This window comes from Galeopterus variegatus, unplaced genomic scaffold (genome assembly GCF_000696425.1).
Source record: "Galeopterus variegatus unplaced genomic scaffold, G_variegatus-3.0.2 Scaffold3603, whole genome shotgun sequence".
NCBI lineage: Eukaryota > Metazoa > Chordata > Mammalia > Dermoptera > Cynocephalidae > Galeopterus > Galeopterus variegatus.
The window spans coordinates 157,012-175,509 of NW_007729714.1; the positions used below are offsets into that span (position 1 = coordinate 157,012).

The 18,498-nt window shown below is 43.3% G+C and overlaps 1 protein-coding gene across 2 annotated transcripts in view; it reads left to right on the forward strand.

Annotated features, from left to right (window-relative positions):
- The window catches only part of KIAA1462 (KIAA1462 ortholog), a 49,372-nt gene extending 34,077 nt beyond the window's left edge, over positions 1-15,295 (forward strand). For both annotated transcript variants that reach the window (XM_008585520.1, XM_008585521.1), the window contains exons 3-4: positions 3,142-6,911; positions 13,489-15,295. In XM_008585520.1, coding sequence (XP_008583742.1) covers positions 3,142-6,911; positions 13,489-13,523 — 3,805 coding nt within the window. In that variant the 3' untranslated portion in view covers positions 13,524-15,295. The remainder of the gene's footprint in view (positions 1-3,141; positions 6,912-13,488) is intronic.
- The last annotated feature ends 3,203 nt before the right edge of the window (positions 15,296-18,498 follow it).

Below are 18,498 nucleotides of genomic sequence, written 5' to 3' on the forward strand. Positions count from 1 at the left end.
AAACACAGGGGCATTTAGGCTGCTCAGTGGCAAATGCTTTACCTCACTTTGATTTTAAATGTTTTCCACCTTTTCAGCCCATAAGTCTGCTTTGCTGTAAGCAGCTGCTTAACGAGTTATCAGAGGGTAGTGGTGGATGCGGGATTGGAGGAGCAACCCTCACCTTTTAAGGCAAAGAAGTAATTCCAAAGTAAGAATAGTGAGATTAATGATCATATAGATGCTCACCAGGGACGCCTGCAGAACAGCAACCTGCTGCCTGTGTTGGGAACAGTTCTTCTTCAGCCCCATCCTGGCAAGTACTCCATTCCCAGGCCTTTACCTGCTGTCACTGTGCAGGACTGATGGCCTGGCTTTGGAGCACCTCCCTGTCCCTCATCATCCTCACTCCAGTGCCATCAGCCTACAGGTGGACTGTGTTGTAGAAATCATCTGAAACCACAAAATGTGATTTAATGATACCTAAGCACATGAAAAAAAAAAATTGACCTTATTAGTAATCAAAGAAATGCAAATTAAAATAATGAGAAGTTATTTTCTCTTATCTAATAAGGAAAAAATAATTGTAATAACTAGGGATGAGAAGGCTCAGCAAGACCACCTCACCTCTGCACTACAGGTGGGACTTTAAATTGGACTGATTTAGCCAAGGTCAATTTGACAATATGCATAATATAATACCCCACAATATGCTCACTCCTTTTCTAAGGATTTATTCTAAATAATCTCAGGCTGCCCAGTTAGCTCAGTTGGTTAGAGCACAGTGTTATAACCCCAAGCTCAAGGGTTCGAGCAGCTGCAAAAAAAAAAAAAAAAATCTAAGGCTTGTGTTAAATGTCTGTGAACAATGTTTCTCAAAGCATTTTAGAACAGAATCTACGTAAATGTCCAACATAGGTACAGTGGTTAAGTAAATCATGTACATATATGACAGAATACTGTTAATCCATTAAAATTAAGCACTTGAGGAATTTTTCATTGGAAGATTGAAATTTTTCAATCTTCATTCGTTGGAAGAAGTAAAACATGGTAGTTAGCTGAATGGGCTTTATGTCTGCATTTCTTGAATTAGAATTCTTCCCCAACTGCTTGCAAGCTGTGTAACTTGGGAAAGCTATTTAACCTGTCTAGGCCTAGTTTTCTTATCTGTAAATGGGGGAAATAATGGGTAAAGTTTAAAAGACATGATTTATTTGGTGTGCTTAGCATAATGCATGACACAGCATAGGTGCCCAATGAATGTTAGAGTTAAGCATACTACTTAACTTCTGTGCCTCAGTTTCCTCCTCTGTAAAATGGGAAGGACAGTAGGTCCTGCCTCAGAGGGATGCTGGTGAAGCTTAAATGAGATATTGTACAGAAAGCACTTCGTATGGACCGAGCACATAGTAACCACTATGTAAGTGTCAGCTGTTGTTTGTACTACAAGCATTGGGAAATGTTCACATAAAACCAGATACCTAGTAGAATACCAAGGCTATTTGAAAATCCACATTCTCCCACAGACATAGACTAGACGATATCAATCAAAGTAACTATCTCTGAGTAGAAAGATTACAAGTGATATTTGGTTTTTGTACTTCCCTATATTCTTTCAACCATGAATACATATTGTTAATACTTTAATCTTTAAAAAAACAAACAGCGATTTTAGAATTGAAACAGTCTTCTTTTAGCCCATGTTTAATCAATATAGTTGAGTTGCCAGAGTTTTCTCGCAGTTAATGTTTTTTCTGTGCTGTAGTCCTAGTCTGTGGTCATTTGTAGGCAGAAGCTTAATATTTCTGCCCAGTGTAACCATGTTATTCAGATACTTCCTTTGGTTACATTAGAACTGTGATTCTAAACCCTGGATTCATATTAGAATCATTTGGGGCGATTTTAAAATATACTGGTGGGGGCTCCTCACTAGACCAATTAAATCCATATATTTGGAAGTGGGCCCTAGGCATTGATATTTTTTAAAGGCTCACAGGAAATCGTAGTGTGCAGCCAGGTAGTGAACCGCAGCCTGCATTTGATACTACCATTTCCTGCCTCGCAGATCCTGCCCCACATTCCTCTTGTGTTTCCCAAATTGCCTGAGGTAAGAATCCCCCAATATGCATGTTAAAAATACAGATGCCTAGGCCCTAACTCAAACCTACTGAATCTGAACTTTTGTGGAGAGAGACCCAGAATGTGTATATTTAGCAAGCCCACTGGTTGATTCTTACCCAGAGAAGCATACTAGAGCCACGGTTCTCAGTCGCACTGTGTACCAGGAATACCTGGGGAAATCAGAATGTGTATATTTAGCAAGCCCACTGGTTGATTCTTACCATCAGAGAAGCATACTAGAGCCACGGTTCTCAGTCGCACTGTGTACCAGGAATACCTGGGGAAACCTGGGGAGATGCTGATGCCTGGTTGTCTTTCCCCACTCCCTCTCCTTCCAAGATTCTAATGTATAGTAACTCATCCAGGCTACTGCCTGGGCATCAAGGTTTCTAAAGTCCCTCTGGATTCTAATGTGTGGTCATGGTTGAGAACCACCATTGCAAAGTAGGGTCCCAGGACTAGCAGCTTTAGCAGCACCTGGATACTTGCTAGAAATGCAAATCATGGCCATCCAGACCTGCTGAATCAGAAACTGGGCATGGAACCTAGCAATCTATGTGTTAACAGCCCTCTTGGTGATTCTGACACTCGCTAAAGTTGAGGAACCACTGCTCAAGAGTGGTGTTTTTAAAAGCAGGCTCCCAGACTCACTCCCAGAGATTGCTCGGTAGGTCTGGACTGAGCCAGGAAAGTGCTCCAAGTGGTCCAAGACTACACCTTGAGAAACATTGCTCTAGGGTTTACCCTTGTTCCCATGGGCATTTTAAAGTTCTAAGGGCTGTGATATCTCTGGAGTATGGCCAGTGCCCTGGGTGTTCTTGTGGGAAGCCTGCTGCTGCCACTCCTTGGCTCTTGATGGCAAAACACATGGCTGTCTTCCAATCATAATTAGTGGAACATGTTTTCCTTAAAGTTGGCAAGTACTGTGGTTGGGAACCAGTTTTTCAAAGGTGCTGACCTGAGTTTGACTTTGAACACCAATTGCAGAAGCGAAGTGTGTGTTCCTTCTGTGCATAACATCTGGGCCTCTTTGTTTTGTAGGTTTTATGATCCACCCATCTCAGCATGGTCCTCTCAGCCTCAGACCAGTAATGACCAGGCCTATTGGAGAAGAGGACAGGAGGTCAGTAGCTTGTTGAGTCCAAGGGACCGAGAAGATCTGGAGGGCAGAGGAATGGCCCAAGCCCACAGTCTGCCCCTCTACATGAGGGAGGGTCCATGGGAAGTCGGAGCAAGGACAGAGAATGTGATGATGAAGGCAGTTTGGGAAGAAGAGCTGAGAATGTCAGGTCCTGCCAAGTGGCAGAATGTAAGCCTCGAGAGCTGGAGCCAGCCAAGGAAATTAGGGAGGCAGATGTCTGATGGTGGTGGGGAGAAACTGTTTCAAGATCTGTGCCCATTCACTCAAGGAGAACCTGTGTTGAATCCTCAAAACAAAAGCAAATCCCAGTCGTTGCCTAGAGGTCTTTCCCCTGAGAGCCTGGGTTGCACAGAAATTCCCATACCGTTAAGTGATGGACATGTACCAGTAGTTGCTAAAATGCCCCTGCATCCTCCAAATTGTGCCGCAGATTTGCAATCCACCAGTAACCTTGAGAAGGGTAGCTCCTTGGCTCCCTTGCCCCGGCCGAAGTTTGGGAGACCCCTCAAGCCTCCATCTTATGGCTCACACCAACATTTCAGGGGCGGGGCCGAAAACTGCGGCTCTCAGGACAGCCCACACACGGATCCATACGCTCTCTGTTTTGCCAAAACTCATGAGCCCAGGCATGAGCCCTGTGTGTCAGACTCTGGTTTGGAACCTCCCATGTATGTGCCTCCACCATCATACAGGTCACCCCCTGAGCACATCCCAAACCCCTACCTGGAAGATCCAGTGCCCAGACCCGTGTGTGGTGGTCGTGGTCAGCAGCACCTGCCTGAGGCCAGTGCCAGTAGTCAGCCTCCCTCAGGTGCCCTTGGAACTGGGGACGACTACGGCACAAGCCCACTCTCTCCTCAAGGGTTCCCTCCACGCTCCCGTCCTGCTGCTGCTTACGACGGCTTTGTACAGTACATTCCCTTTGACGATCCACGGATACGACATATTAAACTAGCTCAGCTCCAGGGTTTCTGTGAACAAACAAAGCTTGATGACAAGCTGTATGACTCTGGTCCTGTCACCCCTCAAGAACCTGCTCGTGGAAAAATGCAACATGATGGTGCCCTTTTGAATCCACAGGGCCTGATCCCCCCGTCAGGGAATGAGAGAGGCCCAGCCTTTGCTGATATCAGCCCCCGGTGGCTGTGGGGCCAGCCCCCCAGCGATAGAGAAAACGATGGCATCCCTGACCAAAGAGACCCCTATGTTGAGAGAGGACAGAGGCGTGACATGAGATGCAGCCAGCATGGTCCTGCAGAAGGCCAAGTTTCCTCCCCAAACCCGCAGAGCAGGAGTACCTGCGAAACTCGAACCAAGCTCAAAAAATTTGAAGCTGGGATCCAGACCAAGAAAAGTTCAAAGAAAAAAGTAAATGAGACTATATTTTGTTTGGTTTCCATCCCAGTTAAGTCAGAATCCCATCTGCCAGATATAGATACGAACAACAATGACTTAAAACAGAGTGCTGACCCGAAGAATGGGTGTGGTAAGAGCGCCGCTCTGCGAGAGCAGAGTCTGCTGAGCACGTCCTCCACCGACCTGGAGCTGCAGGCCCTCACAGGAAGCATGGCCGGGAGAGCAGAGTTCCCCAAACAAGAGCTGGGGGAGCCAGAAGAAAACAAACGAGCAAATGACCTCGGACTCATTCACCTTACAAAACACAGGGAACTCAAGTCTTCTGGCTCTTGGCCAGGGCACCAGTATAGAGATCAGCAAACACAAACCAGTTTTCCCGAAGAATCCAAAAGCTCAAAGCTCCTCCCTGTTGCAGAGCTGGGGGGTCCCCGTAACGCAACACTGAGTCCCAAGTCCTTAGACCTTGCTGCCCCCGAAGCGCAGGCGCACACAGCCTTCACCTCCAGGGACCAGAAACAGAGGCCAGATGCTCGTAACCTGAAAAGTCAAGTTTCCCTCAGTCCCTCCAGCACCAGTGCTTTTTCCAGGACTTCCTCATGCACAAATCAGGCACCCATGCCAAAAGCGGGCCCAAGTCAGCCCTGCGTGGATGTCCCCAGACACAGAGCCAGTCCTGTGCCTAAGCCGGAGGTGGTGAAGGGGGAGACGACGGGCCCGTGCAACAGTCAGCAGCCGTTCGGGCAGTTTCTTTTGAAGCCAGTGAGTCGTCGTCCCTGGGATTTGATAAGTCAGTTAGAAAGTTTTAACAAAGAGCTTCAAGAAGAAGAAGAAAGCAGTCATAGCAGCAGCGACAGCAGGGAGGAGAGTGAGGCAGAACAGCAGTGGGGGGACTGTGCTGACCCTAGACCCACGAACTTGGGCTTCTGTGCAAACAGCCCGGAAAGAAGAGTTGAGCAACAGCTGAGGATGCTGGAGCCGGAGAACCCTGTGTTCAGGTCAGAAAGAGTTAAGCGCGAGTCTTGGAGCTGGGCTGAGGAGCGGAAACCTGGCCACCCGCGTGCCCACTCTCAGTCCCCAGGCCCAGTGCAGGTGGAAGAGAGCAGAGGCCACTCTTTGCAGCCTGCAGATGTTCACTGGATGGCAGAGGTTGGCAATGGAATGAACGCACTAGCGGTCAGCCCACGTCCTTTGAAAAGAATGATGTCAAGATCAAGGGACACAAAACCAGTCCCCCCATCCTATCTGGATGAACCGAGAGAGCCACAGGAAAGTCAGACACTCACCAATGCTGTAAGTTCTGTGAATCTGAGCAAAGTGGTCCCTCCAGAGGTTGATAGTGGGCAAGAGAGGGGCACAGTGGTCCCACTGGCCCTTACTAGCAAAAACCGAGGACTCTCGGCACCAGACTTGCGGTCCGTGGGGCTTACAGTGGAACAAGAGCAGGGTGCCAGTAAGTTTGATGGGTATCTGGGTGAATCAAGTGCCACAGAAATCCCCCCAGGTGAGTCCCTGCAAGCCAGGGCTGCAAGGATCCTGGGCATTGAGGTGGCTGTGGAGTCCCTCCTGCCAGGCGCCAGGAGAGCAGGACAGAGCCACCCTCCCAAGCCAGAGGCAAGTGCCTGCAGCCCAGAGTCACCCAGGGAAGAGCCACTACCCAGCTCAGCACCGGCAGATGGACCCACCGTATCCACTGATGCCTTTTATGGTAGGAGGAAGTGTGGCTGGACCAAAAGCCCTCTCTTTGTAGGGGAAAGAGACAGTACCAGGTGGGCTCCCCAGGCTTCTGACCATTCAGGTGAGGATGGTGTCATCTCCAGCAAAGCCTCTAGCCCTGAGCCTCAGCCCGATCCCTCAGAGTCCAAGTCCTTCGATCAAAAGGATGTGGGGCCAACACTCCCCTTCAAGTCCACTTTGTTCCATTTTATAGAAAAGAGCCCCAGTATGGCAGGCTCCGAAAAGAGGCTCAGAAGCCCTTCCAAGGTGATTGAAAGTTTACAAGAGAAACTGGCTTCCCCTCAGAGGAAAGCAGACCCTGACCGCTTGATGAGGATGAAGGAGGTGTGTTCTGTGTCCCGCATGAGATTCCTGAGCTTCAGGAACTCTGACTCCCTGGAGGAGGCCGAGGAAGCACAGGCCACGTGGGGCCAGGCCTGGCAGCCAGGAGGCCGGGTCTCCCTGAGTGGTGGGAAGCGGGCCCGGAGACTCGGGCACTCGCTCTCTTTCTCCAAGGACATCATCTCGAGGGAAGAAAACAGGCATCTGGCGGCACAAAGGGAGAAGAAGAAGGACGTTGATCCAGACTTCTGGTGCCCAGGTGAGGAGTTAGGCAAGAGGGCAGGTGTTCTCTATTAGTATGGAGTCCTTAGATCATAAAAAAAATACCAGGTTGGGGGCCGGCCTGGTGGCGCACTGGAGAGTGCGCCGCTTGGGAGCGCGGCGGCGCTCCCGCCGAGGGTTCGGATCCCATGTGGAGACCGGTTCCTGCTCACTGGCTGAGCGTGGTGCGGGCGCAACACCGAGGGTTGCGATCCCATTACCGGTCAGTAAAAAAGACAAAAAAAAAAAGAAAAGTTGGGCTCATTTCATTCACCCCATAGTTATAAATAAATTCACTCATATCTTATTCTAGTATTTTTATTGCCTAATTTTTACATATTTTAATATTTGCTCCATTTTAAATTTATTTTGTGAAAGTTGTAAGGTATGGAAAATTTCATGCAATTTACACTTGGATCAATCAATTGATCTTTGACTATTTACCAAAGATCTATTACATGCCAGGCCAGTGATGGATCCAAAAGAAATATAAGACATGGCAGTTGGTTTCAAAGAACTTTCACTATAGTAGGGGGAAACAACTAACACCCCGAGATAATTCTAGAACCAGACAGCATATAATTAGGTACTAAATACTACCAGGTTGGTGGATAATGCAAATCTGCATATTCAGAAAAGAGAAAGTTGACCATGTGAATTGTTTTACTAGAAGATTCTTTATTTTCAAAGAATTATCCATAAGCTTTCCTCAAAAATCAAGATCTTGTAGTATATTTTAAAAGATTGAATCGTTATAGAAATTACCTATGTAAATAACTATGTAAAATTGCATACAATAAACAACTTTTCAGGCCTCTTAATATGAAGAGATAAGTCTTCCAGCACTGGTGCAGGCTCCTAGATGAGTCTTGTTGGAGACCATGGCATTTGTACTCTGTACTCTCCTCCTAAAATAATAACCCTCACTGCTCTTTATTAACCTACTAAGAAAAGACACACCAGGTTAATTCAATAAACTGTCTGTCCTGTTCTGCTGTGTGTTACATTTGCACCTTCCAAAATTCTTTGCATCCCTCCCATTTTTTTCTGTTTTCACAACCACAGCATTTATGAAGCTTTAAAAGATTTAATAGACAAAATTAACAGGGTGTACTTTCTCAATACCCCTCCCCAGAAAATTCATTCACCAGCTGTGTTTCTTAAAGTCCCCTAAGTTTTGATTGCTGAGCACTGGCGAGGCATCCTGCAGGTCTGCAGGCCTTCTCCACCACCCTACCTTCCTGTGTTTTCGGAGCTTTCTCTGATGCATAAAACCACAAGCCAGTTTCCCATCAGTGGTGACAGTGATTTTCCCCGAACCTTGTTTCACCATCTCAGCTCTGACACAAACCAGGCCTAGAGAATTCCTGACATCTGTTTCCAGCATTTTCTTCAGGCCCTGGGAATTAATCAATTATATATCCTAGAGATGATTAGAAGAAGAGCTGGGATAAATATCAAAAGGTCCACATCATAAACCACGGACTGGAAGGGCCCTGAAATCATTTAGCGCAGACCTTTTTTACAGAAGGGGAAAGTGCGCCCCCATGAGGTGAGAGTTAGGGTTGGGGAGTGGTCACCACCTGAGCCGGGCCTGGCCACCTTCCTAGGCCATCTCCAGCAGGTGCTTCTGCTCACCCCCCGTTTTCTGATTTGAAATCCAAAAATTTAGAAGTAGATAGAAAAGAGCAGTTATTTCAGCTGGAAGAATCCAGAAATTTTTACTAAACAAAAAAATCACCGTGGGCGCGTTTTAAATTTTCCCATAAATGCGGTACGATTCTTCAGGATTTTCCTTATGCAAAATACATTATTGAAATAATCCATTTGTCAGGGCCCTGTTGGATCCTCTGATTTGACACATGGGGTCTTTGTTGAGGAAGAGAATACTAAATATGTGGAGCCTTTGCCATTATGGTGGGGAAAGTGCCACATGGTGGTCCATTTTTTGAGCTATTGGGATTTATTGTAAGTTTCAGTGTGATTCCTCACCAGTACCCACCCCCCGCCCCCTAAATGTGATTTTAGGCGCTAGTTAAAAACTTGGTGTGGGCTTCTAAAGAAAGTTTTCTCATCTAAAAAATTAAAATGATTGTGTAAGTCCTACTCCCTCTTTCTGAATAATGTAAAGATTTTAAATTAAGACAAATCCTGTTATGGTAAAACACCACATACTTCAGGGAGTATTTTAAAATTTTTTTTTATTGATTATACATATTATGGGGTACAAAGCTGACCATCACCACCTGTGCCCAAACTGTGATGATCAGATCAATACTATCAGCATGCCCATTACCACACATTGTGATTGTTCCCTGTGGCCCCCACCCAATTACTCCCCGACCTCCCTCCTCTCCCCTTCTGCCCCCCGGCAGCCCTAGGTCTTTTCTCTCCCTCTGCAAGTCCAACACACCACTGTGGTTTTTCTTTCCTTCCTTCTTTCTCGACCTCCCTCCTCTCCCCTTCTGCCCCCCGGCAGCCCTAGGTCTTTTCTCTCCCTCTGCAAGTCCAACACAAAACTGTGGTTTTTCTTTCCTTCCTTCTTTCTCTCTTAGCTCCCGCTTATAAGTGACGACGTGGTATTTCAGGGAGTATTTTATAGTATAAAACTTTCAATTTAATAAAGCACCCTCTCAATCTTTAGCTTGACCATTCAGCTAGTGAATGGGGGTCCAGCAGGTATCTGAAAACACCCAGATAATGAAAATTTAATTTTCAGCCAGCCCTTAAAAACACCCCCCCATGACCATTTTATTTTTTTAACCATAGTTACCAACAAGTAGAAATTTTAATTATTTTTTCTCTTCTCTTCATCTCATGCATTTGTTAATACACAATAAAGTGGCCAAAAATCTGCAGACAGAGCTAACTCATATTGATAGCTTCATTGGGCATTCTCAAGTCATTGGATAGCAGGGCACCATTAGGGAAGGTTTCTTATATTTGCTGAGGCTCAAGAGGCCCTCCATGGGCCTTTCGTGTGATAGTCAGCAGGCCTCAATATGCAGTTCCAGTCATTTTGAGCGGAATAGGGGTCATATGATTGGAGGTAGTAAAACTTTTGACATATGTTCAGTTTTCCACCCACTCACTGTTGCTTCACACATTAGAATAAATCCTTGCTGCTGATAAATTCTTGGACTTTGTTCTCCTTTTAATGTGTTTTATCCTTTTAGATATGAGAATCCCCCTGTCCATCCCCACCCTACTCCTGCTTCCATTACCTGGTGTGCTGGAGCCACGTCATTGTGCCTATATTCACAGCCCACTTAACTTCAGACTGTTCTGGAACGTAAAACAAGATCATACCATGTGTATCTGTAGCCCCCGCATACACACACCCTTCCAGAACCTTACTATGTGTTGCATTGTAGTAGCTATCATATCAGAAAGTGTCTTTATTTCAGGTTAAAGATGGTCATTTCAGCTAACATCTTTTTAGTGGTCTTTTTTGGCTCTGGCTAAGAAATCAGCAGCCCAAAACTAATTCCGATCACAGCAGTCCATGTCCAATTGGTGGCATATGTTCCTATCCAGAAGGGTATTTGCTGGCACTGGTAGCATACAGGACCTCCTGCTTCCAGAGACTAACTGCTTGAGGCCCAAAGTGGGGGGAAATCTGGGAAGGTTTAATGATGCTAAATAACGCCATTAGAAGTCAATAAGGCCATTTGATGTTAGCATATATTCAGGGGCAGTAGCTTTCAGGGCTTTTAATACACAAAATATTCACCAGGGCAGCCTTTAGGAGTTATCACTTAAATAGAGCCCACAGGAAGCAGGATTCTAAATATTCTGGGTAACCACCCTATGCTCTAGACCTGTGCTATCTGATGTAGTAGCCCCTTGTCACCTATTGCTTCTGAGCACTTGAAATGTGGCTCATCCAAATTGATACGTGCTGTTAGTGTAAAATACACACCAGATTTCAAAGACAGTATAAAAAAAAAGAATCTAAAATATCGACTTTTATATTGATTGCATGTCGAAATGATATATTAGATATATTTGATGAAATAAAATATATTATTAAAGTTGATTTTACTTTTTTCTTTTATCCCTTTTAATGTGGCTACTAGAACATTTAAAATAGTGTTACATGGCACACATCATATTGTTATTGGACCTAGACCATCCATGAGCTGAAGAAACCCCATTGTTCTGGAGAATTCTTTCTATGGCTCCCTATGTCTGGGTCCTTAGCTTCACCTGTGGAGCTGTGGGGTGGTGGTATCTTCAGGGTACCTAGCATTGAGGTGAGCTATTCAGTGCCCAGTGTCTGTGTAATTTGAGGCTTAATACATGCTCAACCTCTCCCAGATCTCCCACCAGCAGGAGATGTGACCTTCCCACATTCTTGTCCTACTGACTGCGCACCTCATTCTTGGTGAAGAAGACATCTCTGCTCACAGGAGGGCCCCATCAGAATCGGCACACCGTGAGGCTGATGGAGCACAAAAACGTAGTGCTCAACTGTTAATATCTTATGTTGGCACATGGCTGTTGCTAAGTGTAAAATGTCAGAGGGCGCTAACTCACATGAACTCCGCTTCCTTTGAGTTCAGTGGGCCCTGGGTGCAGATAATCATGTTTGAGCAGGAGGAGATGCCTTTGCCTAAGTTCAGAGACTGTCCCATCTGGTTTATAATGTTGGACTCAAAGTGCTCTCCACACTGTCATAGTTGACACAATCGTCATACTTATCCAATCCTATATCTTGGCCAAGTTGATAAAGTGTGAGGAGGACATGGTAAAACATTTCACTGCTAGAGAATTTGGAGTCTATGTGGGCCTTCATAATACACAGTTGTCCCGACGGGTTTCAGAAAAGATTGTTTTATAATTGTTTTTCTAACTCACAAGTTGCACCACCCTTCCAGATTTCTTTCTTTTTTTTAATGAATCACCTTTTTGCACTGTGCTAAGCCTTGCTTTTTTCTTTTTTCTTCCCATCTTTACTAAAGTATGATTGACAGAAATTGTATATATGTAAGGTATACACATGATGTTTTGATATACATAGATATTGTGGAATAATCACCACAGTCAAGCTAATTAACATATCTTATCACCTCACACATTCACCTTTTTTTGAGTGTGTGGTGAGAACACCTGATTTACTCTTTCAGCAAATTTCAAGTATATAATACAGCATTATTAACTATATTCACCGTGGTACGTTAGGTCTCCGGAACTTCTTCATTTTATACCTGAAGGTTTGTACCGTTTGACCAATATCTCCCCTTTTTCCCCACTCCCAGCCCTGGTAACCACCATTCTACTCTGTTACCATTGAGTTCAATGTTTTTTTAGATTCCAAATATAAGTGAGATCATGCAGTATTTGTCTTTCTGTGTCTGGCTTATTTCACTCAACGTAATGCCTTCACGTTTCATCCATGTTGTAAATGTCAGGATTTCCTTCTTTTCTAAGGCTAATATTCCTCTGTGTGTGTGTGTGTGTGTGTGTGTGTGTGTGTGTGTACATACCAGTTTCTTTATTCATACATCTGTTGATGAACACTTAGGTTGATTCCGTATCTTGGCTATTGTGAATAATGCTTCAATGAAATGGGAGTGCAGATGTCTCTTTAAGATACGGACTTCCTTTCCTTTGGATATACACCCAGTAGTGGGATTGCTGTATTATATGGTAGTTCTATTTTTAATTTTTTGAGGAACCTCTATAATGTTTTTCATAATGACTATACCCCTTCCAGATTTCTTAAGCATTTTCTCTTCAAAAATTAGGAAACCTTTGAGCTGCTATGGCTGGAAATTGTGCCTGTGTGAGCCTCAGGTTTGCCTGGGCCCCAGAGATCTGTAAATTGGACATTATCAGACTTAGACTTAGCAACACCCAGCTGCCCCAGTTGTGGCTATTTAGGATTATTGCTCTTCTGTGTGGTGTCCCGTTTCGGAAATCCAGGTCGTCTCGGTACAGTTTGGGGTTTTCCAGTGCAGGCAGTAGACTGAATTGGTGTGGTGGCCCAGACTTCTACACACCTGTGGGTGAAGGCCCTAAAAGACCAGTGCTGACAGGTGAGCATCCAGCCCTGGGCTGCATGCTGATTGCTGGCTGTTGGAGACAGAAAGCTTCTCTTTGCTTGCCAAGCGGTCAGGATTTCAGAATCCCCAAGCCTTCAGGGGACAGCATTTGGTCACGAAGATGCACATTCTAAAGCAGGCTTTCATTAGAGTTGTAATTTACCAGAGAACAGAAAGAAATCTCTTTAGCATCAGCCAAGCACATCACTCCCAGTTTAGAAGCATTGCATTTAAAGCTAATTATATTCCACTATGAACAATAGGAAAGGACCTTCTAAATATTAAGCAACTCTCATTTTCCCATCTGTGTTTGGTAATGACCATAAATGTTCCTTTAAAAAAAAAAAAAGCCTTTAAACAATCGTTTTTTACTCCTTAGTGAAAACAAGATTGTTGAAATGTCTAAAAATTAACTTTTATGCATTCATGGATTTTGTTCCCTAAACAAATTTATTTATGGTCTGAGGATTAAACAGAAAACAGACCAGTTAAACATACCACTAATTTTCTTCTTTTTCTGTTTTACAGATTCATATGACCCTAGCAGAGTGGAGAGGGTCTGATGAAATGCTAATGGAACTTGGGACCACGTTAGCTTACTAATTAAATGTTCTCTGATGTAGTCTATCAGCCCAGCTTGCCCACGTACAAGTTGGAAACTGCTGGTTTTTAGTGTACTGACACATCCTTTGCCACTGCCACTAGGACACTTGTCATCCCTCCAGAATTGCTTTGTGGAGATAAAGCAATAGTCCGTTGAAACCATCTGATTTTACAGCATGAAGATTTAATGCCTATATTTAGAAGAGAGTTTTCACGTCAGCTCTCCTTTATGATGGATTTGGCCAAGCTGGTAAACAGTTTGGTGTTGATCAGGTTCTGTGTGAGAATTTAAACGTGGAAGATCTAGCAAATGATTTTGGAAGGACCGTGAATGTCAAATTCCCCTTTGCATTGCCATGGCCTGTGGGTCCATGCTTATGTTAGGGAGTTTGAGACACAGGCAACTGCCCAGTGTTTCAGCACTTTCAGGTTAGGGGAAATGTGGATGAATATATGTGATCCACCTCTAGTCAGTTTGGTCTTCTGCTCCTGGGAAGTAACTCTGTTTATCAGTAATTTGCCATTAGAGGATAAAAGCAATATCTCTTAAGTTCCTGAAAGATTAAAACATGTACTGTAATATACTAAGAGTATTATTTATCTGGCAATGAAATACTTTGAGCGTATGCAAACATGCCATTGTCTGCTTTGCACTCAGTATTAATCTATTTTTATTTTCTGTATGGATATTTAGAAATTCTTTATATGAAAAATAATTGCTGGTTTAAAATAGACCATTTTAACAAAGTAACTATATTTCTTTTTACAAAAATGCTATTTTTCTATGATGTAAACAATTGTTAGGTGGCAGATTTTTAAGGAAGAAGTATTATTTTATTTAAGTCTGTATCCCTTTGTGTGAGAGGAACTCAAAGAGGGTTCACTTGTGTTTTAAATCATCTGCCCCTTACCCATTCACAACTCTGCTACTTCTGTTTTATTTTAGAAAATGTCAATATAACATATCACGGGTTTAATAAAATAAACTTTTCACAAAGGTCTTTTTTTTTTTCAAATGTAGCTATAAGGTTATATTTGAAAATAACCCTCTCAAAACCAGCCAGCATCTTTACAACAATTTTTGCTGCCATATCAACTAAAATTACCAAAAAACATAGTTTCATCTTTGTGAGGATCTGCCCCGAAATCGTACTTTTCTCCTACCCCTACCCTGCCCCTTTAAAAGAAATAATTTTTATCTAGAATGATACTGAGTTAGTCTTTGCATATTTTTTTAAAGTGCTTGGAGACGTTATATATAGATATACGGCATTCCAAATTATTATGAGGCCTATGTATTCTGCTGTATTTAATATTGCATTAACCTGCACAAAGTTTATGCATTTTTTATGAATCTCCTTTTTTTCTAAGTGAGGTAATCTTGTTAGCTAACATTTCCTGAATGGTTTCTTGTTTCCCTCTCCCCGTTCCTTCTTTCCTTCCTCCTTTCTTCCTTTCCTTTTTCGCCCTTTATTTTTTCCTCCTCTCTCTCTTTTTTTGAGAAACCACCTTATCTACTTTTAGACGTTTCAAATTCCTAAAATGTGAATCGTTGGGTGGTCTGTCCTTTGGCCCTAAAATGACTGCCTGGGCTTTCATGGCCTGTTCTTATCTGTACCATATGGTTTTATTTCATGAGAACTCCATGTCTTTGGATTACAACAAACAAAACAAAATCCAAATAACCCTAAAAAATCTTTTCAAATACACTTATTGGCAGTCTTGGTTCTCACCTATTACTCATAGTCAGCTCTTTCCAGGATTCGGTTCTTAAGAAAAGTTATAGTAGCCTCGTGTTTTCAGAGCAGCAGCAAGATGGGCCACATCTCTTCCCAGGAAAAATTGAGTGGGGAAGAGGTGGTCACCCTGTTATGGTTGTGGAATCATTCAAGCCATCTGGTGGAACTAAATGAAGGCTGAACCAGCTGGAGGCTTTCGTGGGGTCTTACTTCCCTCTTTAAATGCAAATGAAAGAAGGTATATGTGTATGTGCATATACTCCCTCTTTAAATGCAAATGAAAGAAGGTATATGTGTATGTGCATATACTCCCTCTTTAAATGCAAATGAAAGAAGGTATATGTGTATGTGCATATACATATAGACACATGTACATATGCACACACATGCATACATACACATATATATTAACTCTGTTCTGACTTCCTCTTAAGTTTTGTTAATACCACCTAAAGACTTCTTTACTCAAAATAATTAAATTTCAGCTTATTCCTCAAAAGAAAGAGGAGTCTCAAGAAAACAAATTATTGTACCTTATGTATATCTCAAGCAAGCCAAAATATGATGCTCTACTGTTTTGTTTTATTCTAAATTATTGTAGCATATCTTTCTGAAACCATTCCAAATTTATTTAAACTTATCAATATGTATACTTTAACCTTAATTTTTCTGCATTTAAGCCTGTATGTAAATCTTTTGTGGGGAAAAAGGTAACTTTAAAAATTTATGTAACTTGAAAATTTGACTTTTAAACTTTCATATTCTGAAGTAAATAAAAGTCTCTAATCAAAAATAGCTTCCCCTGAGGTTTTGAATTTAATACTCATTTTTATTTTATTATTTCTATTTCTCATACATACACAACTCCGCTATTATTTGTGGCTGAAAAAAAAAAGCTTTCATTTTTTGTGTTTGTCATTGTTTTTCTTATACACACAACTTACTGTTGGTGTTTAATAATTTGGAGCTTAGGGCCGGCCTGGTGGCGCACTGCTATAGTGCGCCGCTTGGGAAGCGTGATGGCGCTCCCGCCGAGGGTTCGGATCCCACATACAGACCGGTTCCCGCTCACTGGCTGAGCGAGGTGCGGGAGCAACACCGAGGGCTGCGATCCCGTTGCTGGTCCCGGTCCGGTACGGGGGCAACACTGAGGGTTGCGATCCGTCGCCGGACATGGAATAAGACAAAAAAAAAAATAATAATAATTTGGAGCTTATAAAATTAAATTAAAAGTTATAATTCTGATGACTTGGACTAAAACTTGTATGAGGAATTACATATGAAATGTATTTGTATTTCTTGATTTGCAAAAGAAGGGAAAAAATGATGATAATTTGGTTCTAACTACCTTTTTTTGAAGAAAATTTCTGAATGATTGAAAACCAAATGTCTGTATTATTTCTAAACTTCTGTTTCTGTAAACCACAGAAAACTCCTTCCTAAAGATGCAACCAGCCCCTGATTGGATCTTCAGAATTATTTCCATGTTGTTCATGATCGCATAGGTTTCTTTTTTAAAATTCCCTAAAATATGATTTACTCTTTGAGATCCTGGTTTCCTTATTAGAAGCACGGGTTAAGGTTTTGATTCATACGGAAATTCTAGGTAGAACGTTTTCTCTTCCATTTTGTTGGTGAAGGACTCATGGAAGTTCAAGCATTTAAACTCAAATGACTCTGAATCTAGATAGACTCTGGCCACTTTTTGCAGCAGCAAAATGACTTATTCAGACAGCATCTTGGTTTAGGGCTTCGAGGAAAAATGACAAAGCTGATCTACTGTTGAAGCCACTACTTCCAAGCACTCAGCAGCAGGGACTGATGTAAGATCACATTAACCTACCATTTCATCCTGTGACCCCCAAAGATTATGTTTGCATGTTGTGGCTGAGTTTTGTTGTTGTTTGTCTGTTTAAAATGATTAAATAATACACAATTAAGTGTCAGATTAGTATCTCTTGCAAAGTGACCAGTGCTGCAGAATTCTTTCTCAATATTTAGGTTTAAAGAAACACTTCTGATTTCCAAGTTCTTATAAGCAGTTGCCTCCGTGTTTGGGAGCATTGTTTGGACAGAGCCATCTGTGCAGGGGCGGCGCAGCTTAAGAGAGGGGTGAGAATGGGGAGTGTGTTTCTTAAGCTGAAGCTATTGAGGGCCTGGGGGATTTTTGCATTTTCTTTTTGTTTGTTTTTGACTGCAGATTCTGTGCATCTGTTTGTGGGAGGAGAGTTGCTTCTCAGGACAGGATTTAAGCGACACTTTCCAAATGACCTTTAAGAGTCTACACAGTGGGAGTCCTTTTCCAGGAGTATGGGAGGGTCCACTCTGGGATGATAAAATAACATTAAAGGAAAAATGGTCCCCAGCCTGCATGTTTTGCTGGGAAGAAGAAAAAGGGGAGTGGTTAAGACTATAAATTCAGATTGAGGCCTCTTGAAAAGGTTGATACGGTCTAGCAATCTGCCCATTGAAACAGTCCTTGGGTTTCTCAGCAGCGTGGGGAAGTGGCCAGAGCTCCTGAGGATTCCTGGAGTCAGCTTTTGAGAGCCCCTGTCACAGCTGAGTTTGCGAATACAGCAGAGGACAGGGAGGTCCTTGTTCTGTGGCCTCTGCTCAGTGGCTAGAGCTGAAACCCAAAGGCAAGCCTGGATCGTCCGACCGTTGGTCCCAATGCCTTGATTGGGGGTGAGGAGGAAGCCTTTCCATATGGAAGCCAGGCCTTGTGGGGCTTGCAGCAAAGCCAAAGCAGTCGCGCTTCTTTCCCTACCTCTCTTCACCCCTGCCCTGCTCAGAGCCAAGTAAGCAAGAGGAAGACAAAGGCAAGTTCAAGTTGAGCTGCATGTGGCAGAAATTAGAAATGAAAACCATATGTCCCAGCCAGGGAGAAAAGCAGTAACCCACAGATTATAAAAACCAATGAAGGACTCTGCACCTGGGTCAGCTGAAATTCAAGCCCTCACACTCAGGCCTGTCAGGGAACCTAGGCAGAAACATTACGCACACACACACCAAAAAAACACTTCTAAAATTTGGTGAAGATAAGGCCCTGCAACCCCACAGAAACTTTATATCTGCTCATCCTTTCTTTGCGTATCATTAATACCAAACGCAGGTAGAGAGGGTCCCAGGAGACACAATTGGCAATGGTCAACAGCCAGCTGTGGTCATCACCCCCAGATCAGAAAGTACAGGAGAC